This window comes from Ascaphus truei, chromosome 11 (genome assembly GCF_040206685.1).
Source record: "Ascaphus truei isolate aAscTru1 chromosome 11, aAscTru1.hap1, whole genome shotgun sequence".
Lineage (NCBI taxonomy): Eukaryota > Metazoa > Chordata > Amphibia > Anura > Ascaphidae > Ascaphus > Ascaphus truei.
Window position 1 is genome coordinate 46,148,107 of NC_134493.1, and position 17,139 is coordinate 46,165,245.

Genomic DNA, 17,139 nt, shown 5'->3' on the forward strand with positions numbered 1-17,139 from the left:
GCATATTTTTTTTCCTACGCTAAATTGGATTGCCAATTTAGTGTGTGAGACACAACATTGCTAAACAATCTGGACAGTTTGAGTGCCAGAAAGGCGCTGATCTGCAGTGCATTGCAATATCAAACCCTTGTGTTATTAATGCAGCAGTGATTAGTGTTCTTAACCACCCCCCACCCCACTGTGAACCGGGTCAGAATTTCTATAGAATCTAAGACCTCGAGCCAAGAAAAGAGTCAAAGTGTGCGGGGCAGAGAAAAGAAATCGGTGCTTCTCCTGCATACTAAGCAGGTATTCTTTGTTATTCATCATTGTGGGAGCAGATGTCTCCAGCGAATCTGAGATGCGGATAAAAAGCCCACCTCTGGGATGGGATATAGCACATACATTCTAGACGCATATGTAATGCTATTGGCAGACGCTGCTAATTTATGCCTCCTGAATATCCACATATCGTCAGCTTCCTCACAATTCTGGTGGGGAATCCACTGCGTGGTAGGGTTAGTCACCTACCAGTCGTGTAAGAGGAACCTATTTCAATGGGCATTAAACACAAATGCAAAGTAGATCGTACTTCGAAGACTGCCAGCCAGCAGATTGTGCTTACTTATTAAGCAAAGAAGGGTGGGGAGCCGGGTTGGTCCTTTCTTCCATGTAGTAACAAAGGAGGGAGAGGAGGGGGTATGATACCTTTTATTGGACTGATAAGTAGTTGATATGTTACAAGCTTTCCCACCTCTCAGGGTCAGGGAGACCTGATGAAGGATTCTGAGAGGTTCCAAAGCTTGTAACATATCAACTACTTGTTGGTCCAATAAAAGGTATCGTACCCCCTCCTCCCTCTCCCTCCTGTGTTACTGCTTGGTTATCAGAAATACGTTGAAAAGATGCGAGGGATAGTTCATTATTTATTAGTGATAAGGTGATCAAATCTATACGTGTCCTCAGCACGCTGAAATCATTAATTAGGTAAGTGTGGCTGGGTAAGGCAGAGAGATGTAGACCTTAACGTGAGGTTACACTGTGTATGCTTGTTTCAACATTGTACTTTTTCACCCCAAAAAATAAATAATGATCATTGTAAGATTTGGTATTTCAACGTAATCCCTTTTTTAAAATTCAAATGCAAAACAGCAGAACCAAAATGTTTCATAAAAAGAGGTTTCTGTGACACCCCCTTTAAGCAGTGATGTGGTGAAACTACAGAGCCATTGTTATTGCATTGAGCCCATTCATCTGCATCAAGTTAAATGTGCCTGTGTGCAGAGCTATTGAAGAGACAATGAGACATTGAAATGCAGAAAGGGGGGGTGGGGGGGGCGGGAGCTTAATAGACAAACTTCTAATGTTGTGTACCCTGAGAGACAGTTGTTAATGTGTGATGGTTTGTCTGGGAAGGGAGGGAGTGTTGCAGTACATACAAACTCTAGTATATTTAATGTAGATTAAAGGTTTTTTGGGTCTGCATATTGTATGGTTTTGTCAAAGTGGATCAAAACAATGCAGCCCTTGTATTTTGTAGCCATTGCTCAATCGTTGCATAGACAGAGATTACATAGTTACAGAGTAGTTACATAGTTACATTGTTAAATAGTAGATGAGGTTGAAAAAAGACATGCGTCCATCAAGTTCAACCTATGCTAAATTTAGATGGCCGATTCTCTATCCTATATTTGTACTTACAGTATATTGATCCAGATATCTCATGAGGGGATAAATAAATTCCTTCCTGACTCCAAATATTGGCAATCCAATAATTAGATTGTAAACTCTTCGGGCAGGGATTACTCTTCCTAAATGTTACTTTTATGCCTGAAGCGCTTCTTCCCATTATGTGTTATTTGTATTATTGGTTATTTATGATTGTCACATGTATTACTGCTGTGAAGCGCTGTGTACATTAATTGCGCTATATAAATAAAGATAGCTTGAGTGTCCTGATCTGTGTGGCTTGTTGATTTCAAGTGCTGGTTGTATTAAGTGTGCAGTTAGAACTAGAAGCAGTTTGAACAAGGAAGGGGTTAAACAAGGTATAGTATATTGAAGTACAGTTTATTGTTAGTACTTATAAACTTCATAGTTGCTACAATGAGCAGGATTGAAAATGCCACTCAATGCACATCTTGCTACATGTATGTGCACTTGGAGCAGCTGTTCCAAGGAGCATACCGCTGTGAGAGGTGTGAGCGGGTGGTCTCTTTGGAGTCATAGATTGCTGATCTGAAGAGGCAACTTGCAATATTGAGGGACATTTACAATCTTGAAAGGGGTTTAGTGCCCACTGCGCAGGCCCTTGCTTCGACTAGTGGTGAAGATGGTGGCGCTGTTAGTGAGGAGCAGGTAGGTAGCTGGGTAAAAGTTAGAAGGGGAATCAGGGGCAAAAGGGAGAGGCAGGCCAGTTCTTAGCTGACCCATCCCAATATATTTGCCATGTTGAGTGAAGATATTGGGAGTGTCAGGGCAGAAATGGCAAGGGTGGGGGAGACTGATTCCTCTAGCAGCCAGGGGAATAGTTCCTCCAGCACAGAGAGGACTCAGGATGCTCAGATACCAAGACAGATTGTGGTGGTAGGGGACTCAATTATTAGGAAGGTAGATAGGACAATCAGTTGCCATGACCGCATGAACCAAACAGTTTGTTGCTTCCCGGGTGCTCCACTTCGGCACATTGTGGACCGGGTAGACAGATTGTTGGGAGGGGCTGGGATTGATCCGGCGGTCTTGGTACATGTTGGCACCAATGACAAAGTTAGAGAAAGACGGAGGGTCCTAAAAAATGATTTCAGGGATTTAGGCCAAAGCTTAAGGCAAGGACCTCCAAGGTAGTATTTTCTGAAATACTACCAGTGCCATGCGCTACCGCAGGGAGACAGTCAGAGATTAGGGAGGTTAATGCATGGCTAAGAAAGTGGTGTAGGAAGGAGGGTTTTTAGAGCACTGGGACTCCTTTTTGGAGAGGTGCCATTTATTCTAGGGACGGATTGCACCTCAATGGAGAGGGACCTTCTGTGCTAGGGGGGAGAATGTTAAAAAGGTTGAAGGAGATTTTAAACTAGGATGGAGGGGGGAGGGGAATGAAACAGATAACAAACTAAATAGCATAGAGGAGGAAACAAGGGGTTATGGAGGTAGAATGGCTGCGTTTGACAAGCAGTGAGACACTCGTAATACTAGAAAACTTCTAAAGACTAAACCAAGTTGGCGCATAAAGGAAGAAGCAGATAAGATTATAGTACAGGCTGAAAAAAAACTTAAATGCATGCTTGCTAATGCAAGAAGCCTGACAGATAAAATGGGGGAGCTTGAATTAATAGCTGCAAGGGAGCAGTATGATATCATAGGCGTTACTGAAACATGGTGGGATGAAACTCATGACTGGGCAGTTAATTTAGAGGGTTATTCCCTTTTTCGGAAGGATCAAGCACATAGAAGAGGAGGTGGAGTATGTTTATATGTTAAACCGGATCTAAAACCTATAATAAGGGAAGATGTTTACGAAGGAATGATGAAAATGTCGAGACCTTGTGGATAGAAATTAGCAGTGGAGGTAAAAGTATAAAGAAAATGTTTGTGGGAATATGCTATAAACCACCAAATATCTGTGAGATTGAGGAAGCTAAAATACTTTTGCAAATGGAGAAGACATCGAAACTAGGTCATGTTTGCATAATGGGTGATTTTAATTATCCAGACATAGACTGGGGCAATGAGTTTAGCATTACAACAAAAGGAAACAGGTTTTTTGGGGTGCTAAAGACAATTATATGACCCAAATTATTGAGGAACCAACCAGGAGAGGGGCAGTACTGTATTTGGTCATATCAAACAATGTAGAAGTAATAGCAAATATTCAAGTCCTGGAACATTTGGGTAACAGTGATCATAATATGGTCTGCTTTTGAAATAAATGATCAAAAAACAACAGATTACTTGGGTTCAACAAAGACATTAAACTTTAGAAAGGCAGATTTTAATAAACTGAGGACTAATCTACAAGTAATACATTGGGGATGATGTTTTTGTAGGGAAAAATGTAGAAGATAAATGGGCAGTCTTTAAAACATTGTTAGAAAAGCACAATCATCAGTGCATACCCTTGGGTAATAAGTATAAAAGAAATAAGTCAAAACCAATGTGGTTAAATAAACAGGTAGAGGAGGAAATTGAAAAGAAGAGGCAGACGTTTAGATTCTTTAAGTTAGAAGGGACGAAGGCAGCATATCAGAATTATAAAGAATGTAGCAAAATAGCAAAAGGGCAATCAAATTAGCAAAAACGGATAATGAAAAAAGGATTGCAATAGAAAGTAAGATTAACCCTAAAAAGTTCTTTAAGTACCTTTTAATAACAAAAAAATGAGAAAAGAAAATATACTGTAGGACCCTATCAGTGTGAGATGGGTAGGCAGATTATTGGAGATAAGGAAAAAGCAGAGGTATTAAACAAATACTTTGCCTCTGTGTTTACCAGGGAAGAATCAATTTCAATAGTAGTGCCGCAGGAGGAAGGTACAACCTCCATATTAATGAACAACTGGTTAACTGAGGAAGAAGTTCATAGGCAGCTTGAAAAAATTAAAGTAAATAAGGCACCTGGCCCCGATGGCATACAGCCAAGAGTTCTCAAGGAGTTAAGCTCAGTAATAGCAAAACCATTACATTTAATATTCAAGGACTCCATTTCCACAGGCTCAGTACAGCAAGGCCCTGCTTCTCGGCGCCTCGCTTTTCGGCGATCCGCCGATATGGCGGTACTGAGAAGGGGGCCGCGATATCAGCGCATGCACAGAATGGGTCGGTTCGAGGTCGCGCATTCGCAGAATGAGGGGATTTCGTGGGTTGCGCATGCGTAGAAGGGCGAATTGCCGGTCTACACATGCGCACACACCGACATTCGCCGGTTCCGCTTTCCGGCAATTTTTGCTTTGCGGCGGGCCCTTAGAACGGAACACGTCACATGCCCGGGGCCCTAATGTACCACAAGATTTGGTCTAAAGCAGATGTGGTGCCTATATTTAAAAAGGGAGCTAGATCACAACCGGGAATTACAGACCTGTAAGCCTGACTTCAATAGTGGGGAAACTACTTGAAGGTTTAATACGGGATAATATTCAGGAATACCTAATGGAAAACAACATTATTATTAATAGTCCGCATGGATTTATGAACGATGGATCTTGCCAAACTAACCTTATTTGTTTCTTTGAGGAGCTAAGTAGGAATTTAGACCAGGGTAATGCAGTTGATGTGGTCTACTTAGATTTTGCAAAGGCTTTTGATACGGTTCCACATGAGGTTGGTGCACAAAATAAAGCAAATTGTAATCAGTAAAAATATATGCACCTGGATTGAAAACTGGTTGAAAGACAACAGAGGGTTGTGATAGATTGAACTTTTTCTGGTTGGGCTAAGGTTGTGAGTGGAGTATCTCAGCGATTGGTACTGGGACCCCGCTTTTTAACTTATTTATTAATGACTTTGAGGTTTGCATTGAGGGCAAAGTCTCCATCTTTGCTGCTGATACTAAAATTGTGTAAGGTAGTAGAATCAGATCTCTATCCCATTACCACCAGGAAAGACCCAGACTCTAAATACCATCAGGGAGGTCTCCAGGCTCTTCTAGCCTGTAAAGCAGCAGGCAACATCTTTTATTTGTTTCCAGTGTAGGAACAGTATTCCATTATTAAGGGCCCTGTAAGAGGTGCAGAGAAGAATCTACATTGCTGTAGGAAGCAGTTCATTTCGAGGGTTAGGTAGGGACCTGGGGTGGATCTATGCAGGGTTCCATTCTCAAGATTTAAGTAGGGATCAAGGATGAACTAACTCGCAATGCAAGAGATTGTGGATGCTGTAAGTTGTATACTGAAACCCAGTCCTGTTGTCTAGACAATGCTGCTGGTTCTAAATAAAGACAAGTTACAAAGTTCCTGGTGCCCTTTTCTGTTCACCAACTTCCTTACACAAGCTGGCACAAACTCGCCATTTACCTTGAGATGCACAGGTAACCGCTGAGCTACACACCTTTGAACAGGTATAAACCCTGTCAAAAGACAGAGACTGTCACTAACCCCTTCATTTTTCCATGTACAACCTATCCTTCATGTCGGGGGCGGGGGAAGTGGGGGGGGCAATAGGGGTGTTACATATGTATTAAGTGAAATATCATTGAATAAATGTAGTCTTCATACATGTTAAATAAATAGGATTTGGTTACATGGTAACTTCTCATTTCATAAATATCATATGTATATATGTGTATATGTGTGTGTATATGTATATATGTGTGTGTATATGTATATATATATTTAAATATACTTAAAAAGGACGGTGGGCCTGTCATCATATGATTTAATCCCTGTAAATAAACCACATATATATATATGTGATGTCCACACCACGTTGCAGTCTCTAAGTCCCAATTTAAGGCAGGAACACTGTATTTCTTTATATGGGGTTTATTTACAGGGATTAAATCATATGATGACAGGCCCACCGTCCTTTTTAAGTCAAACAAATCATAAAATACTATTCCCGTTGAGTAAAATAACTAAACTTGGCTTCAGCACTTTCTAATCACAGCTGGCCAACTAAACTGGTTCCCTGCTTAAAACATGCCCTGGCATATGCAACAATGTATATAGTCTCTGCACACAATAATAAAGGGTTTTCCTTATCTGTTAGTCCATTGGAGCAGACGTCCCCGCTTCAGCATGGTCTCTCCTCCTTTCCTTCCTTAGGGGAACTCGGCCCCACGTGATCTCAGAGAAACTCTCCACTGTCAAGGGCTGTGCTAGTCTTCCTTCTTTCCCGAGGAGCACTTCTCTGTCCCCCTTTCTGGGACAGCAATCTCTCACTCTATCTCTCAGCATGTGTCTCTCACACATGGCATCTCTCTGGCATCATGGCAGCTCTGTGTAGTCACTTCCTGACTATTAAAAACTCCATGAGCAATCAGGACTTCAGCCTTCCAAATTAGGCAACAGCTGAACTAGCTGCTTCTAAGGAGGATTAACTCTGAGAGGTGAAAATTTCCCTAACTGCACTGTTCCAGCACCTAGAGGACAGTGATGGTATTACAATATGTGTGTGTATGTGTGTGTTTTTAATCTGTGATGGTAAACGACTATTATACATTACATAGATATATAATTTGACAAGTTTAGCACAAAAATTGGTTACATATATACATGTATATATGGTACAATATATATTGCTCAGTCAGCCCCTCTCCCTACTCGTCTATATAGCTCAACTCCTCCCCTTCCCCCCCATCTCGTCTGTGTAGCTCGGCTCCTCCCCTTCCCCACCCTACTCGTCTGTGTACCTTGGCTCCTCCCCTTCCCCCGTGACCCTTTTCTGTACACTTATTTCCTGCCCGAGTCCGACGCGGAAACAAAATGTTGCCTTATTGTTGCATCGGAGCAATGTGTGATTCGGGGGAAGTTTGTAGCAGATCTTACTTTGCCCACCAATCTCTTAAAGGAGCGGACCAAGCGGGCACCTTTTTCCTTTGTGTTTTTTAACATAGGATTGAAGCAGGGGGTCTCCGGAGCTGAATGTCGTTAATTTGAGCTCTGGGGACCCCCTGCTTCCCGAGATACTGACCTCCGTAGGGGATGCTGGTATCTCTCTGCTTTCTAAAGCTCTCTGCTTTCTAAAGCTCCCACATCACATGGGCCAATAGGAAGCCACACTGGATGATGTCACAGCTTCCTATTGGCTCACAGGGTGTGGGAGCTTTAAACAGTGGCCATTTCCTGAACGCTCTTACCCAGCCGGAGCGCCTATCGGCACCTACTACGAAGGTAAGTATCTCCGAAAGCAGGGGGTCCCCGGAGCTGAAATTAATGAGGTTCCGCTGATTCCCTGCTTCAATCCTATGTAAAAGAAATTAAAAAAAAAAACGCAAGAATTACCTCTTCAAAGCACAAAGCATGTTAAAAAAATAAGCATCCTACGTCTTTACTTCAGATGTGTAACCTCAATGTCAAAATGGATTGCTTTTGCCCAAAATAGTTCGGAAAATCGTAGGGAAAGTTGTTGATTTTGGTTTGATCAGTAACCTGGTTTTGTGACCGGGTTTCTAACAACAAAAATGGCTAGTTCCTCCATTCAAAACAAAGAATACTTCTGTTATATAAATATTCACACAATAATAGGGAAGTGGATGTTGAGATAAGCAATGTGACAGCGCATCATTGTTTGCCGTCAATCTCCATGGAAACCGTGTCCTGAAATAGTTTTGGTTACAAGAGGATTCGTCATCTTGAATAAAGTGATGATAAAACTGAAACAAAGTTTACAGAGTTCCACTAAGGCTGAGCTTATGCTGTGTGCGTTGGTGCTTGCATGCGCCAAGCACAAAGGGGAGGATCCCTTGAGGCCGCTCCTAGTGCACGCGCGACGGAGCGACCGCGTTTTGAAAAAGACAAGTTGCCTTTTTTTCAAGCGGTGTCACGTGAGCGGTTCAGCCAATCGCGGTGAACCGGCGCTGTGATGTCATGGCCACGCCCCCCACCCCCGCACATCACCTCCTACACTATCAGCACAGATCGCTTGTGCTACAGCAGGAGAGCTCGCACTCTCGCAAGCTGTGTTAGCCAGACGTTTCTATACTAGGGACGCACGCACGGCCGTGAGCGATGGCGCGGCAGACACAGGGAAAGTACAAGAGGATTGTATTTTCGCGCTGTCGCTGTGCCACGTGATGCTGTGAACCACTCGCAGCGCGGCCTAGCGCTGTGATGCCCCATAGCCGCACGCGTTACCGCTCACCCTCTACACTGAAACGCCCACGCCACGTGCAATACCATGCGCGCAGCAGCGCGTACTATATTACAAGCCTTTTAAAGACGTGGTATCTTCCGCTGTTACAAATATATAACCGCTTTGGTGCCTATGTATGTATGTCTTTATTTAGATAGCACCATTAATGTACATAGCGCTTCACAGCAGTAATACACGTGATAATCATATAAATAACAAATAATACAAATAGCACATGATGGGAAGAAGCGCTTTAGACATAAAAGTAACATTTAGGAAAAGGCGTCCCTGAGGGACCTTGCGATATGCTGCTGGCCCATGTAGAAGGAAAAAATATTACATATGGTTATGCTTGATATTTTGAATGAAATAGTGGATTAATAATGACTTGGTAGCAGAGTTTGTGACAAACTCATGAAGCTTTGAGGGTTTTTTTGCTATCTGAACATCTTTTGGTGATGATACTGTTTGCCATACACCCATATTGTTAGCTTTGCTTTGTTCCTTTGTATGCAATGTAATTATGGTGCCATTATTTGTCAAACACACAAACATAAGCAGGTGAGATGCTTAAATCCAGTGTTCCCGAAGAGAAACATATTATTTGTTATATTGATCATTTGTTGCCCCTCTAATGCAATCCCTGCCAGACGACATCGGTGCCATGCTGGTTAAAACTGTTTGGACCAGTTAGGTCACTTTTAAATTAGACCGAGAAGTCATTGAATAGACTTGTTGCAAACTGGGGGGCGCAAAATGTTCTGGGGGGCTCAGCGCTTGCAGAGGTCCCATGCGCTTCCCCATAGCATGTAAATGAAATGCCAGGGGAACGCACGAGGCCTCTGTATACTCGCTTACCTGCTCTCCGGCGACTTCTGGTGATGCGTCGCCATGGCAGCACGGCGTCGAATCACATGATGTGGCGTTGTGACGTCAGAAGCACTGGATAAAAGGTATGGGGAGGGGGGGCACGAGCAGTGGGAAGAGCAGGCAGGGGAGCGCAGATGACAACGTTTGCACACCACTGGTCTAATCTACCTAAATGTAGTTGCAATGTTTGGTCTGTGGATTGTATGAAGTTCTTAATATTGGAATCCGTGGAGTTATTGATGGCCGTCTAAAAAAAAAACACACCATAAAAAAATTATCACAACACATTTAAATATACATTATTCATTAGAAAGAAAATGTGTTAAGGGAATGTGGTTCAAATGTAATACAGCTCAGACCCGTTATAGCGTGAACCGCTACAACGCAGGTCTGGTTATAACGCGGTCTCAGCGTGGCTTCTGATTTTAAAAAACATCTCCAAGGGTTTTTGTATAACATTCAATGCTTTATTGCGAACGGACACACACATAAACACACCCCTCCCCCTACACCATGTGGAATTTAACCCATGAATACATTTTATATAATGCACATGCAGGAATCAAACCCATGACCCTTCATATGCTGGTAGCAATTCTCTAGCTGCTACACCACAGGAGTGGTGTGATGAATCTGATTCTATAAAGAACATCTCCCTGGACTATACTGTGCAGTAGAAGTTAAGTTTCTTTATAGAGTCAAGGGTTCAATTCCTGCATGTGTATTATATAAAATATATTCACTGTTTGGCTGTCATTGGTCAGAGAAGGGTCACGTGACCCTCCTCTGCGCTCGAAAGGTAAGTGCGAGTATGGACGCAGCCTGATGATGCAGGGAGAGGAGAGAACTGCAGATGCCGGGTAAGTCCTCGCACCGCTGATTACGGTTATAACGCGATCCAGGTTATAACGCGCTCTCATAATGTGGACCCGTGCACCGCATTATAACAGGGTTCAGCTTTACAGATTTGCAAATGCTCTGTAATAATTTTGCCTCCCTTGTGCTTTATTAGTTAGTGTAACCCCCATTCCCCAGCTATGAATGGTGTTGCATCAGATTAGTCAATAAAGTAAATGATCAGTCCCTCAGCCATATAGATGTTGTGCGGGCTGGGGCGTGGGTAGGTGCGGGGTGTGGGTAGGTGTTGGCTGGACGTGGATGAAAGTGTGGTATAGAAATGGCGCAAGGAATTTTTATAAAATAAAGTGTGTTTTATTGAACTCACGTCCAGAAGCAGTTTACATAGATATTCATCATAATATACACATTGCAAAGTATTAAAGCTTTAAGGATATCATCCTCCAGTCCGGTAGATTCTGGTCCTATCTAGAGGACGTACAGTGACTTAGTTAGATGCTGTATAAGGATTTAGTGTAATAGGTTGCAGGGAGATAGTGATGCGAGAAACAAACTAGCAATTTGAGCCAATCCAATAGGAGTACTGGGGTACAGTGGGGCAACCCTATGAGGACAGTGCTGCATCCTTCTCCTGCAAACTTAAGCTACGCTTATAGTGCCGGCGATGGAGACGTCAGGCTACGGTTGCTGGAAAAATCAAATTGAGATGACTTCCAGCGATCGCAACCAAGCCGGCCATCCGTCGCGCCGCGCTTACTATAAGCGCACGCGATGGCGGCATTGCATTTGTTTTGGCTTGACGACGCTGTCGCCGGCACTATAAGCGCAGCCTAAGGCTTCCTGGTCCTTTAACAGGCACTGGCTAATGATCGGAAGACATTACTAAACTGGAAAACAATAAACAGTAGCATAGACACAACTAGCTGCAGACTGGATACATAAACTCTATAGACAGGACTCACAGTGAGGACCCCAGTCAGGACTCTGAAGAACCTGCTTCTAGAACATAGGGTGAAGCTGTTTATACCCTTACACTGACATCATATATCACATGGCAGTTAAAGCGGAACCTGAGTGAGCCTGCCCAGTTAACCCCTTAAGGCAATTAACCTCTTATTGGAACTTGTAGCCATCCAAGAGGGGGCTACATAAGTCAAATGATATATCAAAGGACAAGGGTAGGTCAAATCCCCTTGTAAGCTAGCACAACCTGCCAAACCAAAACTGGTGGGGCTTAGAAATACCATATTAAAAGCATTGTAGCACATATAAAACTCAGTTTTAACTACCTTTTTCACTAATTTTATGTAATCTGTGTGTTACTCACTGAACAATTAATTAAAAAAAAAAAAAAACTAAGTCTCCAGTGAATTCCACATTCTGGCAAATATGAGAATAGAAAGTATTACTTGAGTTGGTATTGTGAAAAGGTAAATTGACCTAACTTGTAATTAAAAAGTGTGTTTCTAATTAATCAGACAGACTAGTGCTATTTGCAGTGATGCTCTTAAAGAGGCGATCCAAACGGCATTTATATATTTTTTGTTTTGTTAATATATGCAGTGATTGATTACCTTTTATTGAAAACTAATTACCTAAGCCGCCGATCGATTTAGTTCTCCCATGAGCCATCAGTAAAGATCCTGCTTCCCAGGGTTCACTAAATGGCTGCCTATCAGTTTCAATCACTCCTTCAGTCGGTGTAACTCAGCAGCTACAATGTATCCTGATATTACTAAAATAACATTATCTATTCTTACAGTTTGCAGCTCAAACTGTTAGGAATATTGGCAACAAATGATCACAACCAGGAAAGTGCTAGAAAGATCTTGAAGTGGGCTAAAACTTGCTATGGAAATCAAAGGATGCTCAGTATATTAAAACTCATTAAAAATGGCATTAAGAGTTTAATAAAAAATAAATAAATAAATGTAGTAATTATTCTCTTATTCTACAGAACTGATTTATTTAAAAAAAAACTATTTCATGGATTGCTTCTTTAAATATGATGGGCCTTTGATCATCAGTTGAGTGTCAGTTATACTCAGTGGTGGGATTCTGCCGGTCCGTGCGAGCCTGTTACTAAAATTTCACAAGTTGGCCGAACCGGTGCTTAATTCTCTTACCTTCATTCACCTGTCGGGCAGCGGGGGCGTCTGACAGCATCTCCCTGCGTCTATTTCCCTGCGAGTCCTCTCAGTATGACCGCGCGGCATCAAATGGCGCTGCGTTGCCATGCCAACGGGAACGCCATGTGACGTAACCGCATCGTCTGACATCAGTTGCTATGGCAACGAGACGCTATGTGACATTGCGCGGCGGCGTGTTGTCATGGCAACGTAGAGCTGTGTGGCCATTTTGAGAAGGGAAATAGATGCCGAGAGATGCTGTTAGACGCCGCCCAGGTTAGAAGCGGTTGTTAAAATGTGTTAATCCCTCCACTGGTTATACGTCTAATGAAACCAGTTTTAACTGCAGAACTGGCTGTGTAACTCCAATCATAATAGAGTCCTGACTTTGAATAGCAATTTTAAATCTCCGTATGTGTTGAGATGAAAGATAAAAAGCCAAGACGGGGAAATAATCTCCATCTTGAAGCAAGGTAAGTTAGTCCATATAATAGATACATGATAGCCCCGCTCAAAGTTGTTCTATAAGGACTATGTGCTGGCTAGGAGAAATACGTACAGGCGTCCTCAGTTATCCAATGGAACCGGTTCTGGGAGTAGCGTTGGATAGTGAAACCATTGTTAAGTGAGTCCCATGTTAATCAGTGGCGGTGAGCGTTGGATAACGCATTCAGGCGTCGGAAAACGGTCCTTAGGGTTGCATTGTAAAGCGTTGGATATGCCATTCGTTGTAAAGTGAAACGTTGGATAATGAGGACTACCTGTATAAGAAACAATTAGTGCATAAAAGCACTATAAACAGGGCTTCCTATTCGGCGCACCACAGTACAAATGATTTATGACATGTAATTTAAAACATAACATTTTAATGTTCATTAACTAAAAAGAATTGATCACTTAGGTAAGCAAATAAAACACCAGCTCTAGGTATTTCATTTATAAACCTGTCTGGTCGTATCATCAAAAGAAAGGCAACCTCTTGTTACAGATAGATGAATTAATCCATGGATATACACTTACCCCAGATTGTTAAAGGCAAACCAAGTGTTGTCCTCAATTCATATTTCCTTAAATATATACACAATTGATGATATCAGATTTAAACAAATCGGTTGCTGTTTTAAAGATCTGATAAACCCCAAATTCACTTATAGTGGAAAAACAACAAGTAAATTCTCATTGCAGCCCATATAGACAAAAGCAGAAACAGCATCTGATCTGTAAATCATTCGTCTGGCTCCTATTACCTTAACCTTGTTTGCAGCCGGTTTAGCCCATGTTGAGCTCACTGCTTCTGCACCGCCTCACGGAACGCTGTACCCGACGTACGTTTCGGCATAAGACACCTTCTTCCTGGGGTCTGCCTTAACCGTGGCATTTTGCAGGGCTAAGTGCACGGGACATATATAACATAGTGCCGCATGCCAAAGCTGTATATAATTAGGAGGGTTTAGCTGCGGACACTAGACCTACCAGACTTTATTTTCAATGTGATAACATTTTTCCTGCGGCTCACTCAAGTGAATTTGTGTAGAAAGTAATTAGGATACCCATTGATATTTCTATGTCGAAAGGCTTGACGCTTTTCTGCTATGACATCTTGTTAAAAACATCAAAGTGAAACAGATAGTGTATGCAGTAAGACGCTACCAAGACCAACATTTGTTGCAAATGAGTTACTAAAGCGAGTCAAACGATGATTTACAGATCAGATGCTGTTTCTGCTTTTGTCTGTATGGGCTGCAAGAAGAAGGTGTGTCTTACACCGAAACGTACTTCGGGTACAGCGTTCCGTGAGGCGGTGTAGAAGCAGTGAGCTCAACGTGGTCTAAACCGGCTGCAAACAAGGTTAAGGTAATAGGAGCCAGACGAATGATTTACAGATCAGATGCTGTTTCTGCTTTTGTCTATATGGGCTGCAATGAGAATTTACTTGTTGTTTTTCCACTATAAGTGAATTTGGGGTTTAACAAGATCTTTAAATCAGCAACAGATTTGTTTAAATCTGATATCATCAATTGTGTATATATTTAAGGAAATATGAATTGAGGACAGCACTTGGTTTGCCTTTAACAATCTGGAGTAAGTGTATATCCATGGATTAATTCATCTATCTGTAACAAGAGGTTGCCTTTCTTTTGATGATACGAGCAGACAGGTTTATCAATTAAATACCTAGAGCTGGTGTTTTATTTGCTTACCTAAGTGATCAATCCTTTTTAGTTAATGAACATTAAATGTTATGTTTTAAATTACATGTCATAAATCATTTGTACTGTGGCGCGCCGAATAGGGAGCCCTGTTTATAGTGCTTCTAAGCACTAATTGTTTCTTATAAGATAGTCCATATACTGCTGATAAAACAACTAATTGTTTTTCCTGCTTCTGTTCTCTACAGAAAAATGAAAACCCATCCAGCTGCTGTCTTACTTCTTCTCTTTGTAATTGGCTATGGGTCCTCTGAAAACTCAACTACTTCTAGAGGCTGCGGGCTGGATATCTTCCCAAGCTATGTGTACCTCTGTGATCTGGATGCCATTTGGGGAATAGTGGTGGAGGCTGTTGCTGGAGCAGGAGTGTTGACAACCTTGCTGCTGATGTTGATTTTGCTAGTGAGGCTTCCTTTCATCACCGAAAAAGAGAAGAAAAGTCCACTTGGAATACATTTCCTCTTTCTCCTTGGAACTTTGGGACTGTTTGGATTAGCCTTTGCCTTCATCATACAGGAAGATGAAGCCATCTGTTCTACCAGGAGGTTCTTATGGGGCGTCCTCTTTTCTTTATGTTTCTCATGCTTACTAGCTCAAGCCTGGAGGATCCGTAGACTTGTCCGGCATGGCAAAAGTCCATCTGGGTGGCATCTGGTCGCGATCGTGATATGTCTTATGCTGGTTCAAGTCATCATTGCGATAGAGTGGATTGTTCTGACAGTTGTCAGAGAGAAGAAGTTGGCCTGCAGTTACGAACCGATGGATTTTGTCATGGCTTTGATTTATGTCATGGTTCTGATGGTGATTGCCTTGGGCCTTTCACTTTTTACACTGTGCGGGAAGTTTCAGAAATGGAAAAAAAATGGAATATGCCTTATTATTACAACTTTTCTATCGGTTTTAATTTGGGTAGCTTGGATGACTATGTACTTGCATGGTAACGACAAACTGAATAAAATAGACCAGTGGAGTGATCCCACATTGGCAATCGCATTGATCACCAGTGGATGGGTTTTTCTTATTTTCCATGCAATCATAGAGGTCCATTGCACCATTCTGCCATCACCGCAAGAAAACACAACAAATTACTTTGACACATCTCAGCCTCGGATGCGTGAAACTCCTTTTGAGGAAGACATCCAGCTTCCCCGTAGCTACATGGAGAATAAAGCATTTTCTATGGATGAACAAAATGCGGGTAAGTGGAGCCGCTGCTCAGCATCGACAAGGTCCGGGAGGAAAGCACGTTCCAGAGTAAAAGAAATGTTAGAACAGGAGGTCATGGTCTGAAGCTGGAGGGTGGGAGACTCGGGGAAATGCAAGGAACCATTTCCTAATGGAAAGGGTTGTGGATTCATGGAACAAGTAGGTGGAGGCTAGTGCAGTGAAGGAATACAAAACTGCTGGGGATAGAGACAAAGGTATGCCAATATATAATAATGATAATAATAATAATATATTTTCTTATATAGTGCTGACTGTGTATGCTGCACTGCACATAGAATTTTGGAGGCACAATGAGTCCTTGCCCAAGGTCACACGTAGAGTTGAAGTTCAAACTGGGTTCACTCCTCCCAAAGGCCGAGACATTACCACTGAGCTACGCCTGTGGTTGTATGAACGAATTGCAGTGATCTAATTGTGAGGTTTCACAGCATTTACTGTAGGTGCACACTATGTACTGTGGCCAAATAGTTCTTATGTCATCAACTACCTTTCTGTAGTGAATTTATCATCCACTCTCCAAATGACTCCTAATACTGCACCTATTATCTTTACAACTGGCCTTAGTTTACACTCCCCTATGGGAAGGCCACGTTCGTTAGAGAGTAGGGACTGTATTTATTCCTTAGTAGGCCTTACTGCCAGCTGGCACTGGGTTTGCCATACCTACCTGGGCACGTGGGCTGCAAAGGGCATAATATGTTGAAATATGATTTAAACATAATGTTCCTAGTGTGTAGTTATGTTTGTTTTTGAAGGTGTTGTGTGTTGTTCTATCTAACCTTTTGGTGTCGCAGGGGTCTGTAGGGAATTAATTTGCACTGGTAGCGCCTGTAGTATCAAATAAGTTCTGTGATGCTTTTTATTATATTACCCTGTGGTGGCAAAGTTTGTTATTTACATGTCCATTGCCGGAAATGGTGATGGCCGTCACCGGAGATCCCGTCCATTATTGCCCGCCTGCAAATTAGCGCAGCAATGCACAGCATCAATAATTCTCCGTGAATAAATTAGCACAGCAATGCACAGCATCAATAATTCTCCGTGAATAAATTAGCGCAGCAATGCACAGCATCAATAATTCTC

The 17,139-nt window shown here is 42.2% G+C and overlaps 1 protein-coding gene across 4 annotated transcripts in view; it reads left to right on the forward strand.

Moving 5' to 3' along the window:
• GPRC5B (G protein-coupled receptor class C group 5 member B) overlaps nt 1-17,139 on the forward strand; it is a 52,674-nt gene that overhangs the window by 4,114 nt on the left and 31,421 nt on the right. For 3 of the 4 annotated variants that reach the window (XM_075566037.1, XM_075566036.1, XM_075566039.1), the window contains exon 2: nt 15,018-16,027. In XM_075566037.1, the coding sequence (XP_075422152.1) occupies nt 15,022-16,027 (1,006 nt within the window). In that variant the 5' untranslated portion in view covers nt 15,018-15,021. Of the gene's footprint in view, nt 1-14,338; nt 14,474-15,017; nt 16,028-17,139 lie in introns of those variants that run through there. The other variant, XM_075566038.1, reaches the window with a different exon arrangement.